Source organism: Microtus ochrogaster, unplaced genomic scaffold (genome assembly GCF_000317375.1).
Source record: "Microtus ochrogaster isolate Prairie Vole_2 unplaced genomic scaffold, MicOch1.0 UNK26, whole genome shotgun sequence".
Lineage (NCBI taxonomy): Eukaryota > Metazoa > Chordata > Mammalia > Rodentia > Cricetidae > Microtus > Microtus ochrogaster.
In genome coordinates, this window is record NW_004949124.1 from 3,932,907 (window position 1) to 3,950,868 (window position 17,962).

The 17,962-nt window shown below is 51.2% G+C and overlaps 1 protein-coding gene across 1 annotated transcript in view; it reads right to left on the minus strand.

Annotated features, from left to right (window-relative positions):
• The window catches only part of Togaram2 (TOG array regulator of axonemal microtubules 2), a 51,272-nt gene that overhangs the window by 29,050 nt on the left and 4,260 nt on the right, over positions 1-17,962 (minus strand). Inside the window, 9 exon segments of the mRNA XM_026789669.1 lie at positions 65-229; positions 590-740; positions 2,885-3,051; positions 4,149-4,195; positions 7,685-7,875; positions 8,543-8,754; positions 9,751-10,005; positions 11,870-11,983; positions 12,934-13,071. Coding sequence (XP_026645470.1) covers positions 65-229; positions 590-740; positions 2,885-3,051; positions 4,149-4,195; positions 7,685-7,875; positions 8,543-8,754; positions 9,751-10,005; positions 11,870-11,983; positions 12,934-12,961 — 1,330 coding nt within the window. The 5' untranslated portion in view covers positions 12,962-13,071.

A 17,962-nucleotide genomic window follows, 5' to 3' on the forward strand; every position in this document is an offset into this window, starting at 1 on the left:
GGTCTCCCTGGCCACACTTCAGAGCGCCCAGAGACTGCCCAGATAGAGGTTAAGTCCCACCCACCTGATGCATGGCGGGCAAAGCTAGGCTCCTGCTTGCTGACAGGGATGCTGGGCAGGGAGGCTCGGTTGGCCCGCTTCCTCAGGAAAACTCCGACATTATTTCTGTGTGGGCTGCTCAGCCCGGTGGGCACAGACATGGTTCCACTGCCCCGCAAAGGAAGGAGGCCTGTGGGGGGGAAAATCCTACACTAAGGAGGTCTTCCACCTCCCTGGCATCAAGTTTCCATGATCTGCAGGTGACAAGGGAGGAGACATGATTCCCTATCCTGTCTCAGGGTGGAGACGGGAAGGAGATAAAAGTAGCCCCTCTTTTGGAAGGCTGAAAACCCAGGAGTTGTCCAGGAGACTTTCCCGGTGGAGACATCCACCTGGTGCATCAGTACTCACACCCAGGGCACCAGTACTCCACCCAGAGCATGGGTACTCCACCCAGGGCACGGGTACTCCACCCAAGGCACCGGTACTCACACCCAGAGCATGGGTACTCCACCTGGGGCACCGGTACTCCCACCCAGGGTATTAGTACCTTCCTTTGCTGAAGTTTTCCATGTGCCCAAGCCCTGGGAAGCCAGTTCCTGCTCCCGTTCTGGCTCCTTTGTCCTCCGAAGCAGCTCCATCTCCTTCATCTGCTTCAGCCGCATCTTTTCCTGGGCTGACTTAGAAATGGTGACTTGGACCTGGAACAAGGTCAAGGAGATGTCTGTTAACCTTGGGAACACAACTAGTCTTTCTAAAGCTTCATCCATCCAGGGAACGGAGCACAGATAGGTCCTAGTCCCCTGGGAGTTTCACGGCAGGGGTGGGGCGCAGACAATAAACAGTGACCTGTCTATAAAGTCCAATGAGATAGGCTAGGAGAAAGTACAGCAACAAAGATGGCGGCTTTGACTTCAACGAAGAAACCCAAAGTCATAGCTATGAGACCCCTGCAGGATGAAATTTAAGGGGAAAAAAAAAGGAAGAGAGACAGCAGAGCAGAGTTTGGAGGAGAAAAGTGTTTTAGCAGGGCAATAGAAAGTCCCTGAGGCTGGGGTGTGCCTGGCACAAGCAGGAGCTCAAGACTTTAAGTGACCTCTTATGCCCTTCCAAGGAAAAGCCGCAGCCTTTGTCATGAGCCCTAAAAACCAGTGTGAGATGTAGCCTGTCACCTCTTGAGCAGAAGTATGGGCAGGATCCAACATTCAGGTAAGGAGTTTCTCCAAAAGCTGGATTGTCAGAACATTTTATCTTTAAATAGCTTGGTATTCTTAAGAAGTTGTAAAAATGGAGCCAGGTGTGGTGGCGCATGCCTTTAATCCCAGCAGCACTTGGGAGGCAGAGGCAGGTGGATATCTGAGTTCAAGGCCAGCCTGGTCTACAAAGAGAGTTCCAGAACACACCCCAAAGCTACAGAGAAACCCTATCTCAAAAAAATAAATAACATAAAATAAATAGGAAGAGAAGTCAAAAGTGGACCTGGAATTTGGGGCCTGAGCAGCTAGGAATTGTCATTGGCTGGGTGGGGGGCACCCTGTGGGGTAAGGATTCAGAAGTAGGCACAGTAGGCTCTGAACCTAATTAGATATTTAAGTAGTGGTGCTGGAGGTAAGCAGAGAGTGGTAAAGACTTTGAGAGTCTTTTGCCTGCTGTACTTAGGCACAGCTTTTGGTGCCATGGACTGCAGCGCACACTCTGGGATAATTAAGTAGGCCAGATTTCGAAGGACTGAGCCCTGGTCCTCAGTGTCTACAGGTCAGGAAGATGAGGGAGGTTACAAAGGAGGAGCTGAGCTGTCCATCATGTTCCTACACCTTCTTTCTCAGGTGGGAATTTTCTAGGTGGAAAATCGAAGAGGGACATGTCACAACGGAGTCACAAAAGCTGCCCCAAGGCAGAAGAGGATTGAGATAGGGCATTTGGGACCTCAGTTGGGCGATGGGCTGCCAGACTGGAGTGTGCTCAGGAGAAACAGGTGTTTTGGGGGTGGGTTGTGGTGTTAAGATGAAAAGGCTAAGGGGTGATCTGGACTCGGGGAGAATGCTACAGATACAAGGAAGTGGCCAAAGGCTAGTGCTTGGGTGTTGATGGAGGGAGCCGGAACAGGAGATGGTGGTGAGCAAGGGGCCCCTTGGAGCCAGGATAACATGATGGGGACAGATCAACTCGCCATGCCGGGACCTGTGGAATGACTATGGAGAGAGTGGCTGCGGCAGACTGGAGAATAAATCATGCCACATAGACTTTTCATAGCCACCCCTGTTAGAGCAGAGCCTGGCCCTCGTGTTGCCAGCGCGGTATCTCTGGCTGTAATGCGGCACCTGCTCAGGGCAGGCCTTTCATGTCCGGTTCAGATCTGAGCTGCCGAGGGTGTTTCAAGGGACAAACACGAGGATCCCACAACAACGACTCTGTAAGGTCGACTAAATTCATCTCAGTCAGAGAAGAGAAGCCACCGCCTCCTGAAGGTCACCTTCCAAGTGTGAGGTATTTGTCAGCCTGTCAAATGCAGCTTGGGCCCTTGAGCCTCTGAGTCAGCTGCCTCTGGGCTGCTATCTTGGGGGTCAGTTCAAATTACTCAGCCTGGTTCACCTAAGCTTTCTGTGCTCTTCCCCGCATCCCACTCCCTCCCAGCCCACACATGACCTTCTTCTGTCCTTCCAGCTCTCCTTCCATCTGCATTCCCCCTGTTCCCAATCCCAACCTCATCCTCAGCTCCCCATCCCCCCACCCCACCCCACTTCCACATTCCCCACCAGCTTAGCCCCGCACAGCAGATTTTAGAAGGATGCTTCCATCCAGCCATTCGGACCTCGGCTTCATTGTCCTGTCACTTCCCTGGTACCTTGGCGCTGGACTCCTTCTGGTCTTCTCCACTCACCAGGGAGTGGGCTTCTTCGGCATCACGAGAGGAGAACGTTGTCGGAGTGGAGACAGACTGTGACGAAGCCAGGGACTTAGGGGGGTCTTCAGCAGACTTGGCTTTGACCCCTGGGACCAAAGGCTTTGGCTCTGAGAAGCAAGAGCAGGGATAGAGCTGAGGACCGTAGTGTGGGCTGTCAATGAGTCCCTGACCCTTGACTGTGCAAGGCCTCATTCCTGGCTTCTTCTGGCCCACACTCCCCTAATGGGGAAGTCAGGTAGCATTGCCAGGGATGTCAAGGGTCACATCATTTCCCATTTACTCTTTCCCTCCCTCCTTCATTCATTCAGAAAGCAAGCCATGAATATTTTATTCTAAGAAGAGGAGAGGGCGGGAAAACAGAGTCAAATAAAACACGCCTGTCAAACATTTATGCCACTCCAGCAGACCCAGAAGGGGTCAGAGGATTTTTGAAAACTAGACCAACCCTCTCACTTCACAGATGGGAAAACTGAGGCCAGGCAAACTTCATTTCCAAATGCCAGTTCTATAGAATCTCACCATCACTCTGTATTTTCCCAAACAATTGATTTAAAGGTACATTTTTTTTTCTTAAATAGAGACAGAATAGGGATGGGTTCCTTAATTTTCCCCTGCCCTCTAAATGTAGTCATTCGTCACCTTGAGAGTGCCAGCTAACCAGGGTTCATTGGTACTGAGACTGCCATCTAGGGGTGCTCAGGACTGGAAAGGGCATTTTTGTGTCTGTTTCTCCACAGCTCTTTGGTCACTAGTTTCTCCCTCTGCCCCGTGAGGACATCACTATATGCTTGATACGATATCTGATCCACTCTGCCCTGGTGCAATCAATCCCCAATGCAGTTCTGCTTTGCTGGCTGCATTTCGGGCTCTGAGAGCAGTACTGTGAGCTCAGTGAGCCTCCAAGTGGCCTGGACCAAGCTACTCAGCCGAGTTCACCTGATTCATCAAAAAGCAACAGCACATCTCCCTTGTCTGGACTGTCATGAGCTATATGAACTGGTGTGTGTCTGGTGCTCAGTAGACCAGACGCCTTCCTAGTCCCTGATACAGGCTTGTCACCACTTGTCACCCTGTCACCAGTGTGGTGGCATCTTCCCCATCTGTCTGTGAAATGAGGGGTCCTCAGATCTCCGCTGGTCTAATCCCACAACCCAGGCCATGAATGCGAAGGAGAAACCGGATGAGAGTTGATGGGAACACGTACCCAGAGAGGAAGGGGTCTTCTCCAGAGGCCCATTCTCGCAAGTCAGCCTTGACGTGAGAGAGGAAAGAACTATATGAGATCCAGAGACATTGGGGCAAGAAGGTGGGGAGACAGGGAGATGGACAGAGATGGGGCTGGTTTCCCTGCCACAATGGCAGGAGCTGTGGGAGAGTCTCATTTTATGGCATATGACTTTGGTTTCTGCCGCCTTGGTTTAACTCTGTGACGCTGTGTTACTGTGCGTGTCTCAAACACCTGATCATCTAAGAAAGAGCTGAATGGGCAGTAGTGAGGCAGGAGCGAGGACGGGTGGGAGAGACAGAGAGTATAAATAGGAGAAACCAGAAAGGAGAGAGGAGCAGGAGAAGGAAAGGACATCTGGGGCCAGCCACCCAGCTACACAGCAAGCCATGGAGAAAGAAGTAAAGTAAGGTATACAGAAATAGAGAGAGATAAAAGCCCAGAGGGAAAAGGTAGATGGAATAATTTAAGATAAGACAAGCTGGCCAGAAACAAGCCAAGCTAAAACTGGGCATTCATAACTAAGACTAAGCCTCCGTGTGTGATTAATTTGTGAGCTGGGTGGCAGACCCCCCAAAAAGCCAAAAGAGTAAAACACCGTACAACAAGGAGATAGAGCTCCTTACACAAAGACTAGATTGCTGATTATCCACTGGGCCAGGCTGGGAGTCCAGGCACAGTGTTAGGCCGTTCCCTGGCTGTGCAGTCATCTGTTTCCTAGGTAACGGCATCCACACGAAACCTGCTGTCTTAAACTAGACCCACGTCTTTGACTCTACCTGGACAGAGAACCTAGGACGCTCCCCGTCAGCTCCTGCCACAGCCCCTGCCTTGGCCTGGGCTTCATGGCAAGTTGTAGCTAAGCCATCTCTCCTCCTCTCCACTGCTCACCACACTTTTCAAAAATGTACGTATATGTTGTACATGCCTGTTTGTATCAGTGATTCGCTGTGGGGGTGTATACACGGAAGGCACACATGCAAGTGTCTGTGCATGTGTGTGCATGTACCTGGAGGCTCAAGGCTGATGCTGAGTGTCTCCCTTCATTGCTCCCTACCTTATATTTTGAGGCAGTGTCTCTCACTGAACCCAGGACTCACTGCTTCAGCTAGTGTGGCTACTCAGCTTGCTCTGAGGGTTCCCTCTCCACCTCTCACACTCTGGGGTCATAGCATGGGCCATGATGGCCACCAGATTTCATGTGCTTCTAAGGACCCAGATCTCACAACTACACCAAAAGTGTTTGCCTGCCAAGCCATCTCCCCAGCCTCACGGTGGCCTCCTAAAGTCAGAGCTTATCTGATCCCCACACCTAAGAGCTTTTGATGACACCTACTCGCTTCAAGACAGGGATTGCACCCCTTAGGAGGGCACTCCCAGGCCCCTCAGATGGCTGAGCCTATCTCATGCGCTGTGAGAGCTTTGTAGCTTCCCAAACACCACAGTCATTCCTCCCTGTGTATCTTTCTCTCCATCTCGTGCTGTCCTCAAAATTCCTCCAAGAAATGACTAGACTGAGATGCTTTTCTATTGGGCTTCCCAACATGGCAGGCAGCCTTCTGCTCCACCTCCAGTCTCGCTGGACTTGAACCCAATGATGTGCACACAAATCCCTCTCATCCCCAAAGACTTAGTCACCCTGGTTTCCAAAGCACCTAGCAGATAGTAGGCACTTAATAGTTTTTAAGTAGATAAATGATCAAGTAGGTGAATGAATGAAGGAATTGATGAAGTGGCAATAGAATGATTTTCCCATCCATTTGCTAGACAGCCTTACAGAATTGCAGGACAGCACAAGGCAGGTGTTTTATTTATTTATTTATTTATTTACTCATTCCTTCATTTGGGTTTTAAAGACAGGGTTTCTCTGTGTACCTTTGGAGCCTGTCCTGGAACTCGCTCTGTAATCCAGGCTGGCCTTGAACTCACTGAGATCCACCTGAGGCAGGTGTTTTCTATGTGACTAATTCATGCCAGGCACCAAGCTTAGCATCACAGGTTTTTGAGCTACGGCCCTTGTCCTATAAAGTGCCAAGTTAAAGAATAGGATGAGGTTTAAACAAGACAAAATAAATAAAATGAACAGCATAAAAAGAAACAAAAATCAATTTAATAGCCACGATGTGTTAGTTAAACCAATGAAACAATGGAAGGGAGGTGGGGGTGGATACGCACTCTGTGTCATGTGGGCAAAGCAGAGGTGGCCACTTTCTATCCTGGCCAGCCGTGAAAGCCAGCTGAGGCCGGGCTGGAAGGACAGTGCTGTCGTGAAGGATAAAAGAGTGCCACATAGCTCTTGTAGACCAGGCTGGTCTCAAACTCATAGAGATCCGCCTGCCAAGTGCTGGGATCTCTGGGAGTTCGAGGCCAGCCTGGTCTACAAGAGCTAGTTCTGGGACAGGCACCAAAGCTACAGAGAAACCCTGTCTCGAAAAACCAAAAAAAAAAGAGTGCCACATAGGAGTGAGTCTCTGAGCAGGAAATCAGCACACCCACAACAGCGCGAGATGGACCCTGTACGTAGCACAGGAGGGTGAGGGGCTCCCCAAGGTCAAACCAAGCAGGCTCCTCTCAGGGCTAGCAAGGGGTGCAGGAAGGAGAAGGTCGTACGTAGAAGGGTTGGCTGCATGGGGGGTGAAATCAGGCCAGGCTGGACAGCAAGGGGTGGAGATGGCAGGTCAGGAACTTTGGGTGACACTATGAAGCAGCTGTAAGTGCATCGTGGGAGGGAATGACAGGGACAAGAACATGTGGGAGCTTCTGTGCATCCTGTTGTTGTGAGAGGTATGGGGAGGGCACTCAGTGAGGGACGGGGGCACAGGAAGCCACAGTCCGACTGCTGAAGGTGCCAGCAAAGGGCAGCTTCTCCACGAAAGGGCAATCTGGGGAAGCACAAGGTGCCTCGTGTTGCCATGGTAATATGCATTCTCCCTTTCTCCCTACTTCCTCTAAAATGAAAACCAAAATCTGCCAAAGAAACCAAAGGTTCCCAGTAACTCAGAGTCTCTGCCCCAACTGTTTCTGGGTACAAAGAGCCCCTCTTTAAGTCCAAAAGTTTCATGGAAAATGCATATGCTCACACATATGCACACACAAACATGCACACACATGCACACCCTCATATACGTGATGATGGTGTTGGTTTTCGTATCCAGCAGTTAAGAAAATACATAGTAATAAAGATCCTCCATGAACTTGATCATGTCCTCAAACAAACTGTATTTTATTCATCACCATGGCAACTGTAGACACTAAGAAACTAGAAAACAAGCTGCCCACATCGCTTGTCATCTATGCCTTCATGAGTCAGAGAAGCCCCAACATCAATGCTCCGGCTTCCATAGGTCTGGGGCTCATGGTGGGGCATTTTACCTGTCCCATGCCTGACACCTCAAAGCTGTGTCTATCATGGTGATTTAGCAATGAGGAGTCCAAGAGAATTTGGGGGTTGGGGGTGCACAAATTACAGGAGAGATGTCTATAAACAGAACTGAGATTTGAGATTGACCCCTTACCGAGTATGTGGGGCCCTTGGTCCTGGAAGCACATCTTGGCCTGGACCCAGGGAGCTGGGCAGGGAGCCGGGCATGCAGAAAGAGGTCCCTGTGGGCGGCCGGGCCTTCGGAATGGGCGGGATCACGATGCCTCCTAGAGACTTGTGCATCTTCTCATCGTGGCAATGCAGGTATTGCCTGGAAATCTGTACCTGGAGGGGAAGGGAGCCTGGTCCTTGGAAGCATGACTCAGTAAGTTCAGCTCCTAGTAACCTCACAGAGTGTCTCCCGCCAGAAGCCTGCTGGGGAAAGGATGCTGGCCCAGGCTCTTAGCCCCACCCCAGCCCCCTCAGGTCATTTCTTCCTGGCCACTCCAGTGGGAAGGCTGGCAGGCTCTTCTGTTGTTTTTATTTCCTTTTGCATTCTTCTCATCTCAGAAGAATCTTTGACTATCAGAGCTAGAAGGGGCCCTCTAAAACACCCGATCCAGAGCTCTGCTTTTACAGATGTACAAAATAGGGCCTGGGGGCAGGGTTGGTCCCCCATGCCAACTCATTGGCATTAAACAAGAGGTGTCCAGAAAACCAGGCAAATCCCAAGACATGAATAGTAGGGAAATCCCTGGGGCTACCAATTATAAGACAGACAGTCTTGTAGTCCCTGTATCTCTCAGGTAGCGCCCCCACCCGAGCTCCCAGGCCAGCTGTGGGGGTCTGGAATATTTTGGGGAGAAGTGTAATGGCAGCCTTGAGTCTCTCTCCATGCCAATCTGATCTCAATCTCACAGAGATGCACAGAGCCCGGGACAAGGGTTGGTAACGGAAAAAAAAGCAGATAGGATAACTTCAGTAAAGACCCAGAGCTGCGGAACCTCCTTACCTCCCGGCCATTGGCTCCTGAGTCCTGGAGATGCTGTCTGCCCCCAGGAGGGTCCAGGTCCTTCTCCTTGGTACTGTTGGCCTCAGGGGTGGTAGGGATACTCTGGATGGGAGGCATTGGCCTGGCCACCCTCAACAGCCTCTGTGAGGTGATATGGGGGATGGTACTCCTCAGAGGAACTCCTTTGGGGCCTCCCCCAGGATCCAGAGAGGCTGAGCAAGGGTAGGATGGGGAATGAGTTAGGACCTGGAGCATGGGGAGCAGAAGGGGTTTCCATACTAACCTACAACCTTGAGTCCTGGGAGAAACAGGGATGCTGAGGGGAGACAGCAGGGCTCCCTCTAACCCGACACCCTACACCCTGCATAACAGCAGACAAGCAGAGGGTTTTGAGGGTCCCTTTTCATTTCCATAGAATTCAGTCAAAGGTGGCATGGGGGGGGAGACAAAAGCAGTGTTGGGCTTAGAGAGGGGACAGCTGACCCTGGCTAGAAGCTCTGTGACCCTCCATGTTCCTCACTTCAGATCTAAAATGTCCTTCCTCAGGCTCGTGTTTAGGGCACTCTGCCCAGCTGGCTGTGCTATTTGGAGCAACTGTGGAGGCTTTAGGAGATGAGGCCCAGCTGGAGGAGGGAGGAAGTAGGTCACTCGGGAGAGGCCTTTGAAGGTTACAGCTTGGGCCCTAGGTCCAGCCTTGTGCTCGGGCGTCCTGGTTTGTGAACTGCCTCAGACACAATGCACCCGTTGCCGTGAACCAAGCTGCCCCACCCTGCCTTTCCCACCATGGCTTGAAGCTTTGAGTCAAAGTAAATCTTTCCTCCCTTTAGTTGTTTGTGATCTATGTCCTGGTCAGAGATGTGGACATAATAAGATATCCACTAAGACCCAGGGAATAGACTCCATAGGCTGTCAACCAGGTGCCTGGTGAATCCCAGCCATTCTGTACGCTTCCACAAAATGCCAGTCTGGTGCCAAGCAGACACAGGGGCTGAGGGTGCACAGCCACTAACCCGGGGCAGAGCCACCTTGACACTCCTAAAGTGGCCTCAAAGACACACTGCTCTCTCCCAGTATCTGTTACTCTTTATCCTCACCATCCCCCACATATCCCACAAAGCAGCACCCATCAGTAGAAGCCTTCTGACCAGCCCCGGTGAACCCCTAAGAGACTGAACCTCAGAGCAGGTAGTAGCGGAGTCACGCCTCACCTTGAGAAGATGCTGTCATGCCTTCTGAAAGCCGCCTCTTCTTGAGCTTGTCCTTAATCTGAATAGTGTCCCGGGCCACACTGCTGGCCTCTGATTCCAAGGGCAGAGCGCCAAGGTTTCGGGAGTAGCCATTCCTGGCCTGCCAGCCTTTCAAAGGAGCATCCAATGTGCGACTGCCCTGGTCCTTGTGTCCACTCAAGAGCTGTGATGGCTTCTCACCACTTAGCAGGACACTTGACACTGGCTGCAGAGAGGCTGGGAGAAACAGACATGCAGTGGCTTCCCAGCCAAGACCCAAGGTGGCAGCAGGCATGAGCTTGTTTGTGTTGTCTCCATAGAAAAGTCGGCCATGTGCCTGGTGAATCCCAATCATTCTGTGAGTTTCAGACCTCCCTGGGGACCGTTTATTGATTAGTGGAGCCACGAGACACATAACCCTGAATGAGATCCATATCATGAAGTCTTCAGGGGATAAAGGGGGCTCTGTAGGCAGCCTTGATGCAGAATGGACAAAAAATGCTAAATACGTAGGGAAAAGGCTGTCTGCCCTGGGAATGCATCCACCAGGCTCTAGGAGCCAACCTCTGAGCACCGACAATATCAAACGTGGATCCAGAGGACAAGCCGGGCCTTCAGAACAAGTTGTGCTCACCTGTAGACTTCAAGCCCTGCGCTCAGTAGGCACTGCCAGTGTACTGAGCAAGGCCCAAACCGCAGGGGGACAGGGATGAGTGGAGCACAGGCTTTGTGACTAAGGGACTTTCAGTCAGAGGAATGTGATATGCTGTTCATAGGTTCAAGGGAAATATGAGATGTGCCCTAAGTCACAGAGAGAAATGTTCAATGCACTCACTGCTGTGAGTAGTGATATAGAAGGAAGGCAACAGCAAACTACAAGACCCGGAGGAGTCCTAAAACCTGGAAGAGCAACGGGAAGTGTAGGCAGGGTGCTTGCAGAGGTGCTTCCATGTTGTTTCACTTCGTGGAATCCCTGGACCTGAGTCCTAAGACCTGATGCTCAGTCTGCAGAGGTTGAGCTGGAGCTGGCGTACAACCCAAGGATGGCCAAACTCCCTGACCAGCCACAACCTGAGAGAACATAAGTACCAGAGCCGTGGAAGCCTCCACTCAGACCAGAGGGACTGAGCCCTGCCCTAGCAGTCCATAGCTGGACACGGGAGTGGAGAGTCCAGGAGCAGAAGGTGACAGAGGGGCTGAATGGAGTCAAGGCAAGCATCAGAGCAGGCAGCCATGTTTGTGGGGCTACTCAAGCCTGGCACATTCCTAAACCCAAGATGCAGGCCCCTAGAGAGACCAGCCCGGTCTTGCTGGAGTTTGAGGAATCCCAGGTTCCCATCCCTGGAGACCCTCATACCCTAAGGAGACATTTTTTGTTCATTTATACTTTTTGTTTAAGTTTTTTGGGGGGTGGTTCTCTTTTTTTTAAATATTTATTTATTATGTATACAATATTCCATCTGTGTGTATGTCTGCAGGCCAGAAGAGCACACCAGACCTCATTATAGATGGTTGTGAGCCACCATGTGGTTGCCAGGAATTGAACTCAGGACCTTTGGAAGAGCAGGCAATGCTCTTAACCACTGAGCCATCGCTCCAGCCCCCTGGTTCTCTGTTTTTGTTTTGTTTTTTTTTTTCTTCTCTACTCCTTAAAATGATTTTTAAAACTAGGCATCACTCTGCACACATAAAAGTTGGTATATAAATGTTTTGTCAGATTTAAATGGTTACAAGTTTGAATAATTGTAAGTTTTTAACTTCTTTTTCTTTTAGACAAGAGTCTATGTACCCAGGTTAGCTTTAGACTCGTTGTAGCTGGGGATGATTTTGAACTCTGATCCTCTACTTCCTCCACTGTGCTAGGAATTAGTCTCTAGGAACATTTTAAACAAGGGCCACGATACAAAAACACCTGCTCTAGTTGGAGAATGTCCCAACATCCAGATGTCATCCCATCCTCCTCCTGGCTCTGTGGTTCCAGCTCCAGCCAGTGGTCTTGACTGGGTAGTTTCTAGAGGATCATCTCCAATCCCATGCCAAAGACCCCAGAGAGGCCACCAGGGCCATTTGGTGTGACCCAGTCACCAGAGCAGGCTCTCACCTTCACCATAAGCGAGAAGACTAGAGTCAATGCTTCCAGGTGGGGGCACTTGGAGCCCAGCGCTAGTCCGAGGAACACTCCCACAGTTCACAGCCACTGGAGCCAGAACTTTGGCTGGGGACAAAATCACAGGATAATGGTACATTAGAGTCCTCTGGGACCAGAACTAAGGTATAAAGGAAGCATAGGAGTACCCATGCTCACTGTCATTCTCCCCCTTGGGGTCTCTGCTGGAAGACCTCACACCAGAGCCTGGCCCACTGATGGGGGTGCCAGCCAGGCAGTGACTTCAAACAAATTCCACAAACCCTCACTAGGTTCCCTCTCCCATCAAATTCTTCCTGCTTCATGGCTGCTTTCTCCCTCATGGCTGCTTTCTCCGTCTCTGCTGCTTTCCATCTCCCTCCGGCTTTGGGTCCAAGCCCTTTAGCTACAGTTTCTTCAGTTTCCTCGGTCCCCGTCCTCCAGCAACCAGTAAAATGACCCCTGCTGACCACAGCCCTGGCTTCTGTCACCGTGCATCTTGCTGCTTTCCCTGACCATCCTCTGGTACCCACGACAGATAAATCCCTTAGCAGAAAAGCCTTGGCCTTGGCAAAGCCCCTGTCTCAGAGCATCCATCACCTGCCTCTCCCTTATATATGTCTGTCTGTCTGTCTGTCTGTCTGTCTGTCTGTCTCTGTGTGTGTATCCAAGGTTAGTAGTAACTCCACATTTGAGAGTCATCTAGTTCATCTGGGGCAGAGGTAAATCCCTCAATTTCTACCAGAAATCAGAGTATCTGGGCTGTCTCCTGATCTGGCCACCCACAGGCTCACAACCACAAGATGGAATTAACCCTTCAAGGAACCAAACCACTGCAACAAAGCAGATACAAAGCCAGTCAAAGACCGCAGAGCACTCCAAACCCCTGCAGGCCTTGGAGCTTTGCAGACAGACAAGGCAATTGAAGTCAGGACAGCCAGTACCACCATGTGGCCAGCCGCCACCTGGATGCATCTCCCCAGTAGTGGGTGACCCCTAAACTATCCAAGGAATGTACCCAGCCCATCAAGGTTCCCTACCTGGAGGGACTTCATCATGGGTGTCCATGCCCTAGGTGGGGAAGGTGCCCACCAGGCTGTCTGGAGGTAGCAGTTGTCCCTGGACCCTGAGTGCAGGCCTCGGGGGTCCAAAGAGTGCTGGTCTGTGACATCCAGGCCCTGTGAGCAAGGAAAGAAAGAAAAGAAGGAAGGGAGGGAGGGAGGGAGGGAGGGAGGGAGGGAGGAAGGAAGGAAGGAAGGAAGGAAGGAAGGAAGGAAGGAAGGAAGAAAAACAAGAAACAAAATAGTTTTAAACCCTCTGCAGCAATCTACCAGAACTAAAGCCGGGCAGAGGTGAAAAGATCAATGCCAGACCCATGATGCCCTTTGTCCTCTCTCAGAAATGCCACAGTTCCCAGAGCCCTGGAACCATGTGACCCTGGAGAGGAATCCCTATGGAGCCCAATCAACCTGTCACTCCTTGTCACTTTCACAGGATGCCTTCAAGCCTCAGGGAAGGTGTCATTCTGTTGTTCTTTCCTAGTATTTTCTGTTTTCTTCCGAAGTCCTTGCCTCAGGAGCTGCCTGGGAGCCTGTGACAGATGCTTATCCTCAGCTCAAGGTTGGGGTGTTGGCAGGGTCTTCCCAACATTGGTCCTCCAGCTTTTGGGGGGTTTGTTTGCTTTTCGGGTTAGGCCTTTTTACACTGGTAAGAAGAGCATGGCGTTTGTTCTCACTTCACTGGACAAGTTACACCTCTAACGCTCTCAGACTCTGAGCCACCTTGGCCACTCTCAGCCTCTTCATCTCCCTCAAGCCTTCAGGGTCAGCCATCAGCTCTTGCCCCTGACTGACTGGGCTTCACTGCAGGCTCTGAAATTCCACACAGCTTTATCCTGGCCTTCTTGAAACAAGTGGAGGCGGGACACAGTCAGACCTGAGTCGTGGTAGAATTGGGCCTCCCAGTGTCAACCCCTGAGAGTGTTTCCCTCCAGATGCCGTCTGGGGTCAGGCAAGAACACCACGACCCCCAGCTCAGGAGCTGAGAAAACCAGCCTGGAAGCCAGCCTCCGAAGGTAAGGGAATTCCTGGCAACGTCTGGTCTGACAGGTTGGATGAGGCTCAGGCAGCTGTCCTGACCCAACCCTGTGCCCCTGCCTGGCAGTTGGGTCCTCTCTCCCAGAATTGTCCTCAGTAACTACCAGGATAAGAAAGATTTAGCCACATGGTGGTAACCGCAACCAGGAAGACCTGCAAGACAGCACTTCTTCCAAGCTAATGAGAAAATTCTAGCCCACAGAGACAGTCCTCACCCTTTGGTCAAGGGTGAAAAAGAGGTTCAATGAGCCGGCCAGGCCAGCAGTTTCCTGGAAGACCCAGAGTACCACTCTGGGTCTAAACGAAAGCCCACAGGCTGGCGTCTGGAGCTTTGGAGGCTGGAGGTGTTGACTCTCGTCAGAGAATCACGGTATCTGTGGACAATCTAGGTAAATTAGCCCCATTCATCTACATTCCTGTTTGAAAGCCTGGCAGAAGATCTCCGTCACCTAGAGTCTGGTTAAAATTCAGAGAGACACCACCACCTGGGCCCGCCCGTCCATCCGTCCATCCCCCTCCTGCTCAACTACTCTAGTAAGCAGGCTACAAGAGTGTGTCTGTCGTTTTAACTCCAAAGTGACTTTTGATGTCCAAACAGGACTGAGCCACTGGCCTACAGTTCAGGTCCATCCCACAGTAAAAATTTAGCTCCCCCTCTCTCCCCTGAGGTTGCCAAGGTAGTCGTTGGTGCCTCGGTTTACTCAAAGTGCTCCTTTCTAAACAGACCATTAGGAGTTGCCCAAGAACACAGAACAAGTTCGTTTTTATAATCCTGCTACTGCAATGCCTGGTGAATAGGACTGTCCTCGCTGGCTGCCCCCTAGAAGTCAATGTCCACAGACTGGGTCAGCCTCATTCCTCCGTGCCTGGGAACTCACAGGAAGGAACCACTGGGCCGTCACTTAGCTTCCCACAGTGCAATCATCAAGCAACCCCGCAAGTTTGCATCTTCAACCCGTTAGTCCCCAGAGATCCACAGAGCAGGGTCTCCCACGCACCTGCCCAAGAGGAGGTTGGCCATGCTGGCTAATGGACAAGCAGTCATGTCCCAAGTGACAGCCAGGAGTGGCACCCCATCCCTAACACCGGAAGATCACCCAGGCCCAGGGTGTGGTGGGCCTACAAAGATCCCTGTCCCTCAGACAAAAGTCAGAATGAGGAACTCCAGTGCACACGGAGCTCGGGGATTTAGCTCAGGGGACTTTCAGCCACTGTGCCCTAGGCAGAATTCACTGAGGTCCCATTTGTACAAGACACTGTTCTGGCTACAAAGGCCTATGTCCTCTACTTACTGAATAATTTAAACTCAACCCAAAGGGTTCAATGAGGCAGGAGATTCTAATAGCCAGAATTTTATTCTCACCCCTCCATGTTCCACATTGTCCTAGATGTCTGATTCCTTCTCTCTCGGCCTCAGTTTCCCTCAAATAAACATTTTCTGCTCCTTTCCAGAAAGCTGTGGTGACAGCGGCTCCGTGATGGCCCTGACCGCAAGAATGAAGGTACAGGGCGGAAGGGACTCAGATTTCAAGTAGAAAGAAAACTAAGCTAGCATTGGCTCCAGAGTATGTCAGCCTCAAGAACAAACTTCAGCCACCCCTGGGCCTCTCACAGACCACACAGCCAGGGCCCATGCTCACCTTGTTTCCCAGGGAACTACTGTCCCAAAGAGAACAGCAAACAGCTCGGGCAGCAAGGCAGGGCAAAACAAAACACAAAGGCTCCCTCATGCCATCTTGAGAGTTACAGTGGAAATGGCCTTCCCACCCTTCACAGAGACTGACGGACATAAGTGTCCATGTGCAGGAGATGGAGATGCAGAAGTTCAGTTAGATTCTACACACACACACACACACACACACACACACACACACACACCCTTTTGTTTTCCTTTTCTGAAATAGGATCTCAGTATGTAGCCCAGGCAGGACTAGAACTCAGATCTTTCCATCTCAGCCTCTGGAGTGTTGAGCTCCCAGGCGTGTGTCACTGCACCTAGCTCAGAGGTCCCTTGGCCTCCTCCAGGGCTCACTATGGGTCCTTGTTTCTACGAGAGTCCTTATTGTCACCCAGGGAGGAAGAACAAAGTGGGTGCTCACTGCCACCCGTGTGGGGCAAGTACTTACACACTGACACACCAGTCAGGCCAGGGGAACAAAGGGGCACTTGCAGTATCTGGGCAGGTAGGCACCTAGGGGGACCACACCATTGTCTGAGATGTCGACTGTGGGAAAACAGAGAAAGGCATTCCAAATCCAGAGGTGGAAGGACAAACACATCTGTGGGTCTGGAGACCCAGAGAGGCCCAGCCTGTGAAGGCTATGATGGCCATGGTGCAGACCCTGGAGTGGGCCCCTGGGTGGAGGTATCCCAAGCTCACCCATCTGCTCAGGGCCCTGGGATCCCACTGAGACTGGCTTGCAGACCATCAAGAAGATGGTTCAGAGAAAGCCTCCCCCCCCACTGCACAACTGGGGCCCCCTCCACCATCTCTGTAGCCACCCCACTGCCTGCTGGGACCAGCATCCCTCAGTCATGAGATAGGATGGAGCTGATACTCCTGTAAGCCCTCTATCGTTCAGATAACATGAGACTCAGGTCAGCTAGCAGCCTGCAGGGTCTAAAGAAAGCCCCGAGAAATGGCCTGGTTGGTAAAATGCTAGTAACAAGCCTGAGCTATCTATCAGCCATGCATTTGTAATTAGCAACAAGTCTCGGAATGGTTATTTGGGACTGTTGAGACACAGAGCAACTCTGTCTACAAAGAGAATCCCAGTTCAAACCTCCAGAACCCATGCGGGGGGGAGGGGGAGGTAAGACAGGCACAGTGGCCTTGTAATCCCAGCACTGGAAAAGCAGAGACCCATTGAACCCTGGGGCCACCAGCCATCCAGTGTAGCCTACTCAGTGACCTTCAGGCCATCAAGACCCTGACTCATAAAACCGAGGTAGACAGCACCTACAGAATGAAACCTGGGGTTGGTCTCTGGCCTCCACATGTACCCCCCCACACACAAACAAGCATCTATACACACTTTCATGCACACACATGCACGCTCACAAGGGAATGCAAAGGGCCAAACACCATGACTGGTGCACAGCAATAAATAAGTCAATAAAGGTTAGTAGTGTGGATAAATGAATGGATTCAGGGTGGACACGTGGCATCGCTGATGGTCTTGCCCAGGAAAGATTAAAGGAAGGAACGTGGTGTCCAGCAGCCCTGTGTTGCTGTGCATCCGGCCCTGGACTACATGCTTCCAAGAATGCCATTTACCCCGGAAATAGAGCAAGAAAGCAGATGTTATGACCCTCACTTTATAGGTCAAACAATTGAGACTCAGCGAGGCTAGGTGACGAATCAAGGCCCAGCGCTGCATCAGAACACTCAAGCCAATGGCTTCTGTGGATGCTGCCACACACAGATCAGATTGTTCCCTCAGGAACCAACAGACGTGCCACCTGCTAACCACGCAGCCTCAGGCGCATTGGTAAAGCTCTGGGAACTTCTGTTTTCACAGCAAAATGGAATTAAAAACATCTCTTTCACAAGGTTATCAAGAACATTCAAGGGACTGGAGAGTGCTTGCTGATCTTACAGAGGACCTGAAGTCAGCTCCCAGAACCCACAGCTGGCAGCTCACAACAGCCTGTAACTCCAGCTCCACAGGATCAGACACTCCCTGTTGACCTCCACAGGTACCCACATACATGCACACAGAGACAGACAGACAAATAGACAGACAGACACACAAACATAAATAAATCATAAATCTTCAGAAAACGGACAAGTACTCAGAAAATATAACCAATGTTGAGTGCTCAGTCCTAAATGAGACACCAATCTTTCTCAATTTCCCCAAGGTGAGACACATCAAAGGAGCAGTACTGTAGGGGCTGGAAGCTGGGAGGAGTGCTGTAGGAGATGGAGGACGGGGAGGAGCTGGGAGGAGTGCTGTAGGAGATGGAGGAC